Here is a 17551-nt window from a genome sequence, read left to right as displayed (position 1 = left end):
GCTGGAGGGCCCCAGCAGTCTCCATGGTTGGCGGAACTCAGAACCGGTGTCCAGGCACCCCGATCACCTTGGTCACCCCAGCACATTTTGGTCCAAACACAGCTCCGTGGCAGTTTTCCCTTCCTACCTGGCGCAAGAAAGGCCCCGGGGAAGGGAGAGGGGGTCTGTGTCCCGTGGAGGAGATGGACTTTAAGGATGAAGTGGACGGAGCCAGGGCAAGGGATGGCAGCGGGGACGGCACAGCCGGCCAGGTGAGCACGGGCAGGGAGATCGGCACGTAGCGAGAGCAAAGCAGAGTCCAGCTTCAATTTCACCTCTGAAATGTGGTTTAGGTTCAAATTTGCAGAGAAGTAATCTTCCAAGGGAGCAGAGCATGCCAGAGAGGAAAGAACTTCTCTTCCTACACACTTCAGCATGTTTTAAAAGGCAACATAAGCTTGTGTTTAAGTCAGTTATATGTGTTGCTTTCCAAAAGATGAGTGGAGGAGTTACCTACACAAATGTTGACACAGGGAAAACAGCCATTGCCCTTTGCAAGAGAAAATATCCCCCTCCCCAGACCAGGGAGGTGCAAGTTCAGTGGCTGAGGATTTTGTTTTCGATCTGGCTTTGCAGCAGGTCAGCCACGGTACCTTTGCCATCAATAAAAGCTGCAGATGGAGCAGCGTGGCATTACAATGAGCCCATTGTAACCACATATTTCCACTTAACAAGTGACTGCCAGCCTGTATTTGATTAATGCCATTAGGAACGAGTGGCCATTGTTTACCTTGCAATTTATTAGAGGTAGGATTTCCAAAAGGGACTTCAAGTAGGCACCTAATTCTTATGGACTTTTAATTATAATTGAATACCTAGCTTCATTAAGCACCTCTGAAAACTCAATCTGAAATAATCTGGCAGGAAGAGAAATGCTTCTGAGCCTTAGGACAGGGTTTGTCCTTGGCAGTTTTTTTAAAAAGAGAGGATGCAAGATCTGCATGAACTGGAAGACTAACCTACGACTTTGGCAATTTGTAGACCACAGAGAAGGATCTGGCTGGCACAGTGAAGGACGCAGCCTTTGTAGCGGGCAGTGAGAGTGCTCCACCATGCAAGACCCTGCTCATCTGCTGTGCGGACGGCCTCGATCAGGACACCTTTAAAATTGTGAGATACTGAATAGAATTTAGCAGTAGCAAAGGTCAGTGGCATCTCAGGTTCTCGAGAGAGAGGGAGCAAATAAAACCCAGGAGTTTGGCAGAGGGAGTAAAAAAGCAGGACAAGACATTTCATCCTGTAGCTTTCTTCCATGTCTGAAAGTTTTTATCTCATCATTGTTTTCCAGTCACCTGGACATCACACGTTTAGTTTAAAAAAAAAAAAAAAGAAAAAACAAACCAAAACCAACCCACAGAACCACAAAACCCAAGACAACAACAAAATAATCACATTTCAAATACACTGTTCAGTTTTTCGAGACATGTACTGCTACATCACCATTTCACATGATGCCATGTGCTCCCTGGCTATGGCGGTTTGGTTCCTCTGCATCACTTACATCACAGCCACAAAGCTCCGTCTCGCGCTGGGACACGACCTTCCCGTTCCTGGTGTATCATGGCATAACCACACGCAGCCCCAGTCACAGCCCAGTGCACGTAACAGACAAAAAAACACGGACAAAAGGAAGGGCATCCAGACGCAGCATTTGCTCTTGCGTCACGTGCGAATGTTTGCAACACATCCCAGATTTGGCCACAGGAAGAAGCAGCATGAGAAAAGGAGTAAAGCAGTTCCCTTTCCCCCTCCCTGCAGAACAGCAGCTGTTTTGTAGCCTGAAATGTATACCTTTCGCCCTACGATGTTAAAAAGGAATTCCCAGTCTTGGAAATCCCTCAATTCCCTTTTCATGTCACCTTCGACATGCTTCGCCCAGGGTGTCCCCAACCTTGGGATGTGCAGGAGCGACTCCTGCAGAGTGATGGGAGTGCCTGACAGAGGTCCTGCTGAAGACCTACGTCAGCTCCCCCATGTCCACACAGGAGACGCTTATCAAAACATAATGCTCCCCCAGGGCTTCCCAACCAGCTATTTAATCAGTTTATTTAGTGAAAAGGAATGCCTGAGACCTGGATTTAAAGTGCTGAACACCTATGCCAACACTTTTTTTCTTTACAGTGCAAGGAGCTTTTGAGACCCTTTAAGAAGTCACTTAGGAAACTGCATTTGCCCCAGCACCTCCCCACAGAGAAAAAACTGAAGTACATGAAGAAAAGTTTGACCATCATTGGGGACCGCATCGATCTGTTTCTCCAGCGGTACTGCAGAGCCTCGGAAGTCAAGCACTGGCAGAAGTAAGGGTCTCCTCTTACCCGGCACCGGTGGTACCGCACCGCCGATGCTCCCAGCAGACATTTAGACACGTACTATGGCCCTACATTTCCAGGCACTGGAAATCAAGTTGGGTATCTCCAGGAGACGTGTATAGCTTGCTCTGACTTGCCAAATACTCACAGATCTTGCAGGTAATCTTAGCAGAGGCCATGTGGTACCTAGTCACGCCCAGCACAAGGCCATTTTCAATGTGCTGCCCATCAGCAACAACCCTTTACTAGTAAAGGGGCTCCTACATAGCCACCTGAGTCAATGGATAACCCTTCCCACGCTTAGGGAAGAGCAGTTCTTTAAAATTTTATAAGCTTTTATAAGCTTTGAGGGGGGAGGAGAAAAAAGCTGTGCAAAGGGTATGTCAGTGGTTACACTCGCCAAGCCAGAACTAGGGAGCAGAATGAGGAAGATGAAGTTTGTACTTACACACACAATCCACGTGTCTTTCTTTTCCGAAGGATGTTCTGGCGATTTGTCTCCCTCTTCTCAGAGATGGATGCAAAGCAACTGCAGAAGCTGCATAAGTACATCAAGAACAACCAAATGGATAAGTTTCTGGTAAGCAAACAGGAAAGTCAATACCCCGTAAGGTGTTCCTGCTGTACTAACTTTAAGGGCATAACCGTACCATGCTGCTTACACGGGTTGATCCATGTCAAAGGAGAAGCCTGCTACTGAGAAGTCTGTTTATCAAAAGGCCACAAACCCTGCAGATTCCGCAGGCATTTCTGCGGATATTGCCAGTTCCTACCATAACACGGGCACTGAGCTATCGCAGCCACCAGTAGCTTTCCCTGGCTAGCTCTGGGAAGCTGAGCTGGTGTCCCCAGCACCGTGGTTTACAATTTTTGGAGCCATTTGCTGATCCCGTGTTTCCAGTCATGCTTTACAGACCAAATCTGAATCATAGTTTTATCTGATAATATAGGAGTTAAACTTTGAAACAAGCAATTAATTCAGGTAAAGCCTGTGTTTGCCAAAGCTGATTTCTGTGCCTGAGCATCAGCTACACAAGGGAACTGTAATGAACAGCTTGCCAAGAACACCGACTCTGAAGGGTTAACCCATTTAAGCACACTCATAGCCAACCATAAACATATCTCCTGAGCAAAGGCTGAGTACACCAGGAAGTTCAAAAGTCCACAAGAAACACATACTTTAAGAAGTTTATTAAAAAATAATTAAAAACATATCTACAATTAAAAAAGTCAACTAGGAAATTGTTTTGAGTAAATCAGAAAACGGCGGCAGAGGAGACCTTGTTGGGTTACTGGGACACTGCTTGCTTAGTATTAAAAAGGGAACTGCGGTCATCTGATAGCTGGCAGTGACAAGGCCATAAATAAGTTTGAGGCTACAGGTAAACAGCTCTGTCCTCCAGTGAGAGAGAAAGGGGGAAGCCGGCCACGTGGTTTTTGTTTTTAGTTTACAAAGAAGCAAAACCATTTCTTTATTTTTAAGACTCCAAAAAGATATTCCAACAACGGAGAAATCAAACTTATTGTAACAAAAAAACCCCCAAACACAAATTCCTGTTGCTGGCGTGAGACGCCTGAGATTAGTTGGGAGATATTAAAAAAAAGCAACTGGCAGCTCTGGGAGGCGGGCAGCGACAGGCATTCTTGCTCTCTTAAACTTGCGAGTGCTGTGGAGGGTGAATCGAGCTCCATTTCCAGCACGGCCCTTCTCGGAGGCTCAGCCGAGCCGAGGACATGACCTCGGCTAAGGACAAGCCCTGCTGCTCCCGCAGGGCACGTGGCTGAGGGTGGCTCCCCATAGCCACCTCAGAACAAGTATTAAAAAACAAATAACCCCCCCAAATGCCTTCCCATCCTTTTGCTCCCCTAAATAAAATACACAACCAACACGCACAATTGCACATCCTCCTTTCCAAGAAGCAGGGGGGGAGATTAAAAAAGGAGAAGGAAAAAAAAAAAAGGCAAAACCTGAATGCATGAGTCACACTGCGTCGTGCACTATTGGGATGCATCGCGTGCCAAGGAGCATGCACCAACCTGCAGCCAGCAAGAGCCTGCCGGCTACGGCTGCGCGGCGCCGGGGACGAGGCTGACTCCAAAAAGGCCGACAAAAGAAGCGACAAATTCTGCCGTTATGTAACGGTTGACAAATGCCTTTTGTTATGCAAGACAAGTGGGAGAAAAATAAGCATCTTTGCCCTTTGTGGGAAGGGAACAGCAGTCGGCTCCCTGCTAGAGCATAAACAACAGGCTGCGGATCTGGGGGGGACCGGCACGCTCGACGCAACAGAAATAGATTATTTGGAAATGCCTCGTTATTTAGATCAGTGAGCATAAAAATACAGAATCAATATGTAATTAGTAAGCGATTGAGGTTGTTAGCATATTAGTTTGATAATTTTGTGAGTTTTGTTAAAGGAGAGAGGCTAGCAAGCAGCTATCCACTAGCCTTGCTCATCAGTCATCTTAAAATTAGGGATCTACAACCCCTTCCCTCACATTTGCACTTTTAGGCCTTTTTTTTTTTTTCTTTAAATTAAAAAAAAAACCCCACATCTGAATTTAAACACTGGTCCCAACTCTCTGTTTTTAGACTTACTGAAAATACCAGACCAGACCCACTTCTCAGCTTAGAGCTAGAACAGAGCATCATTTTCCTTTGCAATCTGCTGGCTCCTGTACACTGCTGAAAGCTGTACAAATCAGCCCCACGTCTCAGTCTGAGAGAGTAAAGAAGTGAGTCTTCTGGGCTGAGGTTGTCGTGGTTTAACCCCAGCCAGCAACGGAGCCCCACACAGCCGCTTGCTCACTCCCCCCCCAGTGGGATGGGGGAGAGAATCGGAAGAGTAGAAGTGAGAAAACCTGTGGGTTGAGGTCAAGACAGTTTAATAGGTAAAGCAAAAGCCATGTGTGCAAGCAAAGCAAAACAAGGAATTCATTCACCACTTCCCATGGGCAGGCAGGTGTTCAGCCATCTCCAGGAAGGCAGGGCTCCATCACTCCTAACAGTTACTTGGGAAGACAAATGCCATCACTCCGAACGTGTCCCCCCCTTCCTTCTTCTTCCCCCAGCTTTATATGCTGAGCATGACGTCCTATGGTATGGAATATCCCTTTGGTCAGTTGGGGTCAGCTGTCCCAGCTGTGTCCCCTCCCGGCTTCCTATGCACCCCCAGCCTCCTCGCTGGTGGAGTGAGAAGCAGAAAAGGCCTCGACTCTGTGTAAGCACTGCTCAGCAATAACGAAAACATCCCTGAATTATCAACACTGTTTCCAGCACAAATCCAAAACATAGCCCCATACCAGCTACCATGAAGAAAATTAACTCTATCCCAGTCAAAACCAGGACAGTATCCACCCCTTATTCTATACCATTTAAGTTGTGATCAGGTCCTATACTTTCCAATACATCCCAATTAATCACCATCACCTTTTCCTGTCCTTTGAGATATATATATATAGAGAGAGATCATTCCCTTAGTCTATGGACCGCCCCTGTGAAATGTCTGTAAAATGTCCATAAATGTCCACAAAATGTCCATTGAGTTCATTTAGTCCATGACTTTGGGCTCCATCTGTTATGGTGGTCACTCAGGACAGGAGAGGTGGTGTGTTGTGTGGAGTTATGGGGCACCAAACCCAGCCCAGGCTGGGTCACTGCTGCACTTGCACTGCTTCTTATAAGGTGTGTCCTCCATTGGTTCAGGTGGTTCCTGCTAGAGTAATTCCTTTAACATGAAACTCAAATCCCAGGTTACAACAATTTAAAGGTATTTCCATTACAATCTCCACCCCTGGTCCCTTTGGACCGGACCATCAGGTTTAACATGGCAAAGAACTCCTCCCCTTCACCCTGCTCCAGCTTGGACTTATCCACAGACTGCAGTCCCTTTGGGTTGTACCTGCTCCAAGCAGAGCCTTATCTATGAGCCACAGTCTCTTCAGGGGTATACCTGCTGCGGCATAGACTTACCCACCGCCACAGTCGCTTTGAGGTGTGCCTGCTCCAGTGTGGCCTTACCCACAGCCACCGTCCCCTCAGAAGTAAACCTGCTCCAACACGGCCTTACCCGTGGCTGCAGTCCCTCCAGGGGTGTACCTGCTCTGTCACGGGCTTATCCACGGCCACACGCTTTGAGGTGTCCTGCTCCCGCGTGGACTCATCCACAGGTCACAGTCCCTTCAAACCCAGTTCACCCTGGAGTTCCAGCCCGTCCAGTACAGCAGCACAGAAGCAGCAGCGATGCCCTGGCCATCTGCCAGCCCAGGCGCATCGCCACTGCTGTTATCAAAATGCTCCCAGGCACAGCAAGCGGCGAAAGCAAAAAGCAGCCACGAACGAGCACTAGACTCTAGTATACAGTAAGGCAGGCAAGCCCCGTGGCAAGCACAGGAGCCTGCCAAGTAATAGCTCAACAGCAATAACAGCTATAAACTCGATCTAGCACATTCCAAACAAACCTGTCATCATCTCGAACCCTTCGAGCCCCACGCCGGGTGCCAAAAAGGGCTGGCGTGGTTTAACCCCAGCCACCCTCCCAGTGCACAGAGGGCCATAAAGCGACAGTGACATCCAGCGGCAGCACCCCCCACCCGCAGCACCCCCCGCCCGGGGCAGAGGGGGGCCGAGCAGCACCCACGTCCCATTACACACGCTTGAGCCTTGGTTGAAACGCAGCCACCGAACAGCACCGTCAGCTACCGACCGTCTCCCCAAAGCGCCTGAAAAATGACAGTCCTCTCGCTAGTGTGCCGAGAAGGATTCTTGCTTTAAAACACAGATTTTAGGTGCTTGGGTAGACTGGCCTGGGTGAGCCAGGCTTCACAAATAGCTGAGCTGGGCGTCAGCACAGGGGAACAGCGACAGCCCAGAAAACACAGCTTTGCAGAGGCCAGCAGGACTCGCTGCCGGGTGGGATGGAGCCTCGGATCTCAACCGCAAGGAACAAACACTTTGCAGGGCGAGGATTTACGCAGACAGTACAGTCATTTCTCAGCTCATTGCTGCTGCCACCCAACAGGACCATGGTTAAGCAAGAGTTATTGCCCAAGCATGAGTCAGTGTGTGGTGTTTGCTCATATAAATATCTTTAAAAGTGGTTTTGGTTTTTTTGTTCTTTTTTTTTTTTTTTTTTTAAAGCAATTATGCTGTCCATCAGAAAACCCAGATTCAGTTCCAGGACTTGAAGAAAGGAAGCTGAAGCAGCTTTACATCAGCTGGGGTCTCTGCAGAGGTACAAGAGACCTGCAGGAACACCTGGGTCAAAGAGTCACCGCCAACACACCCGCAAAGTCACCGCCCAGCAGCAAGAATGACAGATGAGAGGTACTCGCATAGCCGGTGTCGTATTGGCACCAAGCAGAAAAAGCATTTTCCTGCTCAAGTAGAGCCACCTACACTTGGCATTTTTGCAAAAGGATCAGCAGGTGAAGATGTGGAGCTAGAGGAGTCGGGCAGGTTGAACCGCTGTCTCAGAAGAGACAGGGGAGTAGGAAAAACAGCAGTAAGAGAAGCTACTATAGCATAAGGCAGTAGTAAGGAAGGAGAAGACATCCCTTTGTTGGCCCACGTCAGTTGGCATTAATTAGTGCATCTTTACATAGCAATCTGGATGCTCAAAGCATAGTTGTGGTTTGCCTTTGGGCCCACCCTAGCAAAGCCACACACGCTTGTCTTCTGGAGCAAAAATGCAGACCGACCTGTAGCAGGCGTGTTTGCTAACCAGAGTCCCTGGCAGCTCGTTTACCCCCGCCAGAACTCGGGCATACGCAAACCCCGAAGGGGGAATGAAAAAGGGACATTAGAAGCAATTGCTGACGAGCTCGGCTTTGCCACAAACAGGTGCCACCGTCTGCCTGTGGAAGGAGGATTTGTCCCACATAAGCCTATTTTCAAGCTGCTAAAATGCAATCACATGTCCTGTGGGAGTTCTCATGCACTCATAACCATCTTGCTTTTCATCTCTTTTCTCCCCAGTCTCTCTATTTACCTCTAAAAATGTCCAATCTGGTATGTAACAGCTCTGAGGGAGCATTTAAAATCCAAATTGATAAACCAAAAGTCAAAAAACAAGAGCTAGCTAGACAGCGTGATCTGGGAGGCTGAGTAGGAGTCCCACACTAACCTGCCGGCTGTGCGGCTCCAGGCAATCCTCCTCCGCTTGTCTGCTCCCCTGTAAGAATGGGGAAAATACCACTCAACCAATTCTTACGTGGATAAACACACCAGAGACACAAAGCACGTGAAATACTAAAAAATAGTGCAATTGAAATGTAATGAACATAGCGAGGGTTTGGGATTGTTCGTTGCTTGAGAGCCCGGGTGGCGAACCATCACGAGCAGCCGGGTGTTGCTCTGTATTTCTGGTGACAATATATTGGTGGGATTGAACCATATGCAGAACCCACCCAGTAAAGCCCCCAGAGGAGAGCTTGGGCACACCAGTATCAGCTCTGGTAGGAGATACAGCTTCTCAGGGGAGTTATACCTTGCATTCACTTGGTGGGTTTCTTGTTTTTAAGGTTCCCAGACAACTTCGGAGGTCAACGGAAAGACCAAAATCAATCAATACAGTATCATCACCTGAACAAAAAGCAGGGAATAAAGACAGTCTCCATGGTTTCCCAAAACCACAAAATGCTGAAATACTTGCAGCGTCATAGCAACAAGCTTCGATCCGAGCAAAATGAAAATTATGCTGTTTTAAACCATGTGATCTTATTTATTATTATCCTGGAGTTTCCTAACAGCTGTGCACCAGCATCGGGACTTGATCGAGGATGTGTAAGTATCAGAGCTACCTTTACTACCTCCTTCTTTTTGTATAAACCCCAATAATGGAAGAACAGCGTTTGTAAGGAAGCAGGCAGCTGCTCCTTTCCTTGCTATGGCAGAAATCCTCTTCTGACAAGGGCAGGGTCTGTTCCCCGTTCGTTTCTACTCAAACATACATGCACACACATGCAAACCCTCCACGTGGTCGGTAGCCGTACCGACCGGGGAGGAGGGAACGAAAGAGGAAGGGAAGAGACCAGCGTACAGAATATATTCTGGTAAAAAAAAAAAAGTTTCATAACATTTACACATACACTTGCCATTTCTAACTGTTCTAGGCAAATAATGGCCATGAGCCCGCACACACATCAGCGTTCTCGGCAGATGCAGCAGCTGCCATCCGCTGATCCAGACCGAGATGGCTGTAGCCCTGTTCGACTGCTGCTGCACGAAGAGACTCATCTAAGAGCTAACGCTTCAGGATAGGAATAGTGAGAAGAGAAAATAGTAACAAAACTGGCTGGTTTGGGCTTTAGGCTTGGCTAGATTTGATTTACAGTGGAATCCAGGTTTTAAGAAAAAATCAGAAACATCAATAGCTTGGCACGGAAACCTTTTAGTCTGACCAGTAAAAAAAAAACCCCAAAGATCCTTCCTTCATACATACTAAAAATCAGATGGCTGGGTAGGGGGCTTAGTTATTGTCTTCAGATCTGAACCCAGGCAAGAAAAATCCTTCCTAGATCCCTTTGGAAGGGCAGATAACACAGGCTGTTTTTAGAACCAAGACAACAGATTTCCTTTTTAAATGGCATCTTGGATCACATCCACAGACCTTGGCAAGAGACTAAAGTCCCTGGCTGTGCTGCCCGCGGAGGCACCGCTGCCAAGCGTACACAGAAAATTGTTCATGAGAGGTTGTGAAGGAGGATGTCGCGCGTTGCCTTCACCGGGCAACAGATTCGGCTTCTCGCATTGGGTTTCATTGCGCATAAGAGCGGAGACGCAGCTATACTGGGGGATCCTAACCACTTGTGTGGTGCAGACCTGGTTCAGCAGCAGAACACAAGTTTTCTTAGAATAACAGGATATTTCTTTCAGTCAAAGGTTTTGAGCTTTTTCCATAGCACACACGCGCGTGCGCACTGTATAAGCCATGTGTAGTATCGCGTGCAGCTGCATCAGAAAAATACTGTACGCCCTCAAAACGTCACACTTGTTTAAGACGAAAGTGAGCAAGATTAAAGCCTGCTCAAGACGTGGATTATTCTACAATTTTTCCAGTAGGACGTGAGGTGACTTAGAAGGGACAGGAAAGCTCTCAAGGAAAACTGAGCTCTGCCAGAAATAACCTCAGAGAGTTTCCTGACCAGATGACGTGAGCAAAGAAAGGCAAGAGAAAAGATTTCACCTTCGGAGGTCCCGGCTCTAAATGTACGATGAGAAAACCTTTGGTATGAACTGCAGGATGCATCGGTGCCACTCCTGCAATATTACAGGGATTGCTTTTTCCCGCTGTTTAATTTTGGAAGCTGGCGGGCAGCAGTGCTACCACAGCAGACTTGCACAACTCCACGGCTTGTAGCGCTCACTGCACATTTCCTAACTCAGGCTGTTTGCTCTTTTCCATTTAAATGGAGCATCAGGGAATTCATGGAAGCGTTGCACAACCTTGGCTTTGACTCTTAAGGAAAGTAAGATTTTCATGCATTTTATAAAGTGTCAATGTGTAATGTAGAACCAAAGAAGAAGAAGAAAAAAAGACACAAAACCCCATTCCCCCCCACCAAACCACAACCTGAAGAGATGCAAGCAGAGGCCACTGTTGACGGCTAAGTTCAGGACAGTAAAGCACACATTTTGTGCCATAGGAAGCAGAAACTTTGTTCGGTGGGAGACAAAAGATGTCAGGAATAAGCAGAACTCATACTGCCGCAGCCCCGCAGCAGTGACGCCTCGTGGCAGCCCGTCACCCTGGGACAGACGTCCCCAGGACAGGAGCCATCCCCATCAGAGACGCACTAGACTTTCTGCCAGCCAGAAAGAGCTCCCCGTGCTTCAGAAAGTCCAAGGGAGCATTTCTCTTAATGCTTTAAAAAAAAAAAAAAAAAAAAAAAAAGGAAAAAAAAGAAAGAAAAAGAAAACCCAAACCACGGGGAAACAAACCAGCTCCCCCCAGCAGCTCGCCTCAGGCCAGTTTTAGGGGAATTGTGGTTACATTTTGTCGGCATGAGGAAGAGCGCGATCCTTGCTGATGTCAGGGGTTTGGACTTTGCTCAGACTAACTAGGGGAAGAAAGCCATTACCGGGAGGCAGCTTTTACCCAGCTTGATTTGTTAACTCCCCAAAAATCAGCAGGACAGCTCATACCTCTGTTTTCGACAGCAGGTTACCTTTACCTGGGCAGCAGCAGTTTGGTTGTTGTTAATTCTTTCTTCATACCAGCTGAAGCAAATAAGACTTTTTACTGAGTCCCTTGTTGTTGGTTTGCGCTTGGCAGTTTGGCTTCAGCACTCCCAAAACATCAACGTTTCCCTGGGGAAAAGAGAAAGAATTGAGAAAGTTGCAGGAACACCCGCAGACGCCCGGGGACTCGCATCTTTCACCCATTTAAATTCGCACGGATACGACGTATCGGGCACCACAACCGCAAAGGGCACTGCCACAGCCCTGAGGACTTCAGCCTCACCACCTCTGGAGTCATCCTTGTCTTACAAAAGGTGAGCCTGGCACACAGACCTCGCCGGGGTTCCTCAGGGTGCAGCATCTTTCAGTTGCACTCGGCCTCCTAACAGCTGGAGCGGTGTTTGAAGGCATTTTTCCTTTGAAAATTGAAATTGCAGACCTGTGCAATGAGGAGAGACCTCCGCCTGAGCCCAGCACACAACCGGAGGGTTACAGGTCGGTTACAGGCAAATTGAAGACAAACTCGACTCAGAAACCTGATGGTTTAAAAAGAAAAGCTCCTCGAAATGCTGATTTCCAACCCTTCCTGTGCACAGGCAGCCACACGAGATGCTTTTGAGCTGTGACTGCTTGCTTGCACAAGAGACTTTTGTGTTCCTGTGGCTACTTCAGGGGAAAAAAAAGAGCAACAAGCAGGGAAGGATCCACGTCCGACAGCTAACGAGGGCTCACCACCCTCCCGTGCTTCACACGTACCCGACAGGCTCAGTCAATTGCTGCCGCAGCTCGCAACCAGCATCTGTTATGATTTGCCCGTAAAGGCCGGTATTAACATCTTCACTTTGTACCCACAAGAGCATCCGAGTATTAAGGATTACAGCAAGTGCCCAGATGAACGCGGAGCAACTGGCACGTGTAGCGTATGAACGGTAAAATCCTCCAGAAGTGCCATTAAGAACCAGAAAGAGCTTCATCGTGCCATTTGCCTTCTGCTGGAAATGCTCTCAGACTGCCTCATCCCAGTGAAACGCGGGGGCTCGGGAGAAAAAGGGTTTCCCTGGCTCTGGACACCACCACAAGACACGAGAACCACCACCCCACCGAAGTCTCACTACAGACCTGCTCTGTAGACCAGAAGAGCCTGGACCCTGCCCATCCACTCCTGAACGCAGGGAACAGAAACCCGCCTGCTCCTTCTCCTGAGGCCTCGCCGGGCGGCTGGGATACAGCCCCCTCCCAGCAGCTTTTACGTAGCTGGAGATTGGAGGGAGCCGCGCGGCTCTTCCATCGGCAGTGAGCTTTTAGGGAAGTTTCCAGATAAATCTGCATAAATGGTCAATCGAATTATCAACAAGACAAGTTGAGAAGGGGAAAAACCAGAGCCAAAGTGAACTATGGCACCTCTCCCCATACAAGCGCTCTCTTATTAGGGAGTACACGCCTGGAAATCGGGTCTGGTCCATGGAAACAGCCAGAACGACCTCCTCTTTGCAACTCAAGACATTGCAGCTTAAAACCGGTGGTAGGTTCACAACGCTGCTGAGTGCCACCTCCTCCCTCGGAAAGGGTAGGCCATGCCTCCTCCTGCCTGTGCGCAGGCCTGGCTTTGGTTTTAAAATCTCATTGCAGTCAACTACCAACAGCTAGAGGTATTCTTGCACACAGACATTACCGCACTGACACAGTACAGTCTGAATTACTGAACTATAAATACCACTTCATCTATTTTGGGAGTGCATTGCCCTAACATTCTCATTTAAATAAATAGAATAGAAAAACTAAAGCCATCAAAACCTACAGCCCAGTTTCATTAAGTGCTTCTGCTTTTTAATTCAACTGCTGAAGTATCAGGAGATCCTAGGTGAAAAGGCAGCCACATTTACAACTCAATATACAGTAAAGAGTATCAAACACAAAACGAAGGGGCCAGCTACAATGAAAGCACCCCCAAAGCTATATGATCAGAGATTTATGGAAACCAAATCATCTTGCTCAAACAACATCAGCCTTGTACAGCTTCTTCCAGCAATAATGGCAGTAATGGTACCAGAAGTTTTCCAACCAATATTTATTCTGGTTTTGAAGTTACCTGGATAAACCGAACACACTCGCAGACTGACCGCGTGACCTGCTCTCTGTACAGTTAATTAACTAAACCAACAGCAATACAGACTGTCCTCACATCCCGGGGAGCACGGCGCAGTGAGTCGCGAAGAGGGGGCAGGTGACAGCGCGGGGGGCTAACTCACCCCGAGGAGCTGGGCCATTCTCTTCCACCTCCGAGGAGCCAGCCCGGGCACACGCCAGGGCTGCGCCCGCCAGAACACAGGTAACACGGGCAAAACCGCTCAGAGGAGACGACGAACGCAGACCCGCTGCAAGCCAGCTCCAGCGCCCCAGAAGCTGCGTTGAGTTGATCAACTCAACCTCTAGCCTGGCTCTAACTTACCCTTAAAAAGGGGATACGGCCAAATACCTGCTTTTCTACACGTTACGATGCGGCCGGGGTAAGGGGGAGCGAGAGGGCAGGTATTTATCGAGAGCAAAGTTTTAACCGAATTCAATGCAGATACTTCAAAATGCGGGAACACTATATTTATTAGGTCAATATTTCATTTTAGCAATACAATTACAGAATATCACAATGCTGGTTACAAACATAGTATGGTTTGATGGTTACAAATAATGTCGGGCACTGCAGTCTGTGAGAAGTAGGATACGAAACGTTAGTCTTGACACGACAAGTAGGGTGGTCTTCAAAGTCTAGTAATGATCAAGATACTCTCATATAAATGAATGTGGCACTACAGGTAGAGATTCTGGTTTAGAGGTGGTTTTTGTGTAAGTAGTTCGATTTATACAGTCATACAGTTCAAGCAACATCTTTTTTTAAAATGCTATTAAATTAAAATCCCCTGTAGTTCAATAAAGTATAAAAATAGTACTGAACCTGGTAATATTCAATAAAATGTAGAGTTCATTCACATCATTAAGTAGTAAAGAAATTGTAAAGTTGTAGTTACCATGGCAACATCGCTTCCCATAAAGGAATATACATAAAAGAAAAAAAGTTACACATATGGTACCTGCGACAATTATTTAGCGATCCAACACTGAACTTGTGCACCACAAACCAAGTTTCTAAATATCTCTATATATTTATATAGTATATATCTTTTTCATCTTAAAATTTACTTTTGGAAAAAAAAAAATGTGCACTTCAACAAACTCACTAAGGCCACTCATGCTATAGATACCTAGGATTGCAATGAAATATTGTTAAACAAGACCCTAGAGCACGCACCTTTATATCACCAAAGGGAAACCTGTTTCACTGCCTAAAACGTTCCTGAGATTTAGGGACAAAAGCATTACCAGTGCCGCCAATTTTTCGTACGTAGTTTAGTTTATTTCTAGGTAAAGGGAATTTCTTCCCCGCTTCTCACAGAAATCCTCGCAAGGCCAAGAAACACAACGTGCACCAGGCCAGTCGCGTCAAACATGGAAATGCCCGCAACGGAGAGTCAGATCTGCAACTAACATTTGGCCGGTAATTTTCTTATTGTAAAATATAAGGGGGGGAAAAAAAAGGGGAAACAATGACCTTTAGATAAAATACGGTTTCTGCACAGGCAGCAGAGGGAAGGCTCTCCGTTTAAAGATTGGTAACGGCAACAGCTCCCCCACGCTATTTGCTGCTAGCCTGTTAAGTCAAATCCGATCCATACGAGTCAAGTGAAGTTTTTGTCAATAGCTTCAATCATGTTTTAGGCACGCTGCATTTTCCTTTTTGTACTCTACCAATACGTAGGACTATAAAAAGGAAATCAAGTTAAATGTGCATTTTTTTTTTTGTACCATGAGAAGCAGCGCAATGGCACCTTTAGCAAATTTCAGACTGCAGCACGTTGAAAGAAAAACTTCATTTTTAAAGTTACAAAAGAACATCGTTGTCCTAATAAGTTAGAATTCAACAACAAAACCCCTTCAAAATTATTTAACAAAAACTGTGTGCAAAAAAGAAGAAAGTCTTAAACAATAAGTATCGATACAGAGTAAAGAGTGCATATGAAGACTAGGATACCGAGGCAGACACTTACTGGTTGTAATTAACATCATGCTATAAAAGTGACCAAACAACGGTTGGGGGCCAAATAGTCACTAGTAGTTTTACTTCAAGTAGCTGAGGGATGTATTTATTTTCAAATATCTTTCTGCAACTTTCCCCTTCCCCTCTTGCCAGCTCTTAAAGTCTTTGTGTACTTTCCCCCTTCCGAAACAAGTCATCCGGAACAGCCCCAGTCCTAAGAACAGCGGAGGAATCCTGACATCACCTTCCTCCCTCTCTTCCCAAACTGCAGCATTCGCATAAAATAGGACATACAAATTACCGATTCAAACAACATTATGCAGAAAATAAAATAAGGGTTTAATTTAAACAATAGTTAAAATAATTTTCCTTAAGGTGACACCTGTCCTCACCACTTGCATCCAATTACTCTGGTGCGATTAAATTACTTACCTTCAAGAACCACTCGGAAGATGCATTTCACTGGATTTCCACTCACGGGTCTCCCCCTTTAATGCCAGCCCCAAACAGCACCTGCTCAGCTAGCGGTACCTGCTCGGTGCAGCTATAAAATGCCAATCATTCGTTAACTTCATCTAGTGTTTCAGAGTTGGCTGCTGGAGTCAGAGCGGGCAGGGGCTCTCCCAACGCGCAAGGCTAACGCACAGCCCCTGTCCGCAACACGGACACCCAGATGTGTCCGGAAAACCTGCTCTGGGGGTAGGGCAGGAGGGGAATTCCCCAGTTCTGCCTCTAAGGGGAGCGAGGGAGGCGCGGGGATCGCCTTGGCAAGGTCCGCACTGGAAACATGCACAGTATGGAGAACGTAGGGGATTACACTCTCTGCTCCTTTAGCTCTGCCCGGTGCAGAAGTCATGAAATACTGAAGTAATACCACAAGATCTACTCCAACCCCAGTGGCACGGAGGGACAAGTCATTTACCTCCCTCTGAAGTCACCCAGCTGGACTCTGCCTTTCTCAAAAATATCAAACAACAAACCGTAACAGCAGAGACCGTAACAGTAATTAACGACTAACACCACAACGTTTCAAATAGTCTCCAGATGCCAAGACAGACATCTTCCGAGAACTCAATTTAGGAGATACAGAACCGAAAACTGGAAAGGTCAGTTTTATGTTATTACACGGAGAGTAAGCATTAGATCTGCAGCAAGGACAGCATTAGGTGACGGATCCAAGTTACAGCACGCAGAGCAGGCAACAGAGCATTTTGCAGGCAGCTGCAAAGTTGTTCCGCAAACCTCCTGTGCTTTAACAACTTGAGCAATCAGCCACAGCTACCTTTCTCCAGAATTTACATGCCTTGGCACGACTGGAGTTGCGGAGATGCTACAATGAAAAGTTCAACCCAAGAGTCAAGTCAGGATTTAATGCAGTCACATGAAAAGCATGCTAGTTGCAAGGATCACTGCAACTACTCTCCGCCAAGTCATTTCTTGGCCAAAGTCTGTCATCAGAGAGAACTCTGGGTGACTTTTAGGACCTTAATTCCTTCCAGACAAGCCAACGCACCAAAGGATGTAACACGCTGGTGAAGTGGCTTTAGGAACGAGAGAAAAGTACATCCACCCAGCAAGACTGGAGAATAAAGCTACTGACTAAACAAATGGAACTAATGCATTTGGTTATCAGACAGAAGCGTACACCTCCCTAACCTGCCCCGTGTTGGAAGCTCTCCTGGTTGTCCTAACTTGAAGGCAAACCATGAAACACATACACAAAGCAGAGCTGAAATAACAGCAGGGCTTCACGCAGACCACTTTCACCGGTATCAGTCAAATACTGCTCCTCATCCCACATGAGGAACCTTCGAGATTCCTTAGTCAAAAGCTGGAAATGGAGACACAAGGCTGGAAACCCTGAGCAAATAAACAGTCTCCAGACAATGTAAGTGTAAATCCGCGCATGCAGTTTGAAGCTTTTAAACACTT

General features: G+C 47.0%; 1 protein-coding gene across 1 annotated transcript; it reads left to right on the top strand.

Moving 5' to 3' along the window:
• Positions 1-23: 23 nt before the first annotated feature.
• On the top strand, positions 24-7664 carry CHCT1 (CHD1 helical C-terminal domain containing 1). The gene is given in 6 exon segments (XM_050909214.1): positions 24-251; positions 1021-1149; positions 2161-2336; positions 2829-2928; positions 7489-7615; positions 7618-7664. Coding segments are annotated over 6 exon segments (807 nt in total).
• The last annotated feature ends 9887 nt before the right edge of the window (positions 7665-17551 follow it).

The sequence above is a fragment of the Gymnogyps californianus genome, chromosome 20, assembly GCF_018139145.2.
Source record: "Gymnogyps californianus isolate 813 chromosome 20, ASM1813914v2, whole genome shotgun sequence".
NCBI lineage: Eukaryota > Metazoa > Chordata > Aves > Accipitriformes > Cathartidae > Gymnogyps > Gymnogyps californianus.
Note: the sequence above shows the minus strand (reverse complement) of the source record. Positions and strands in the feature narration are given on the sequence as shown.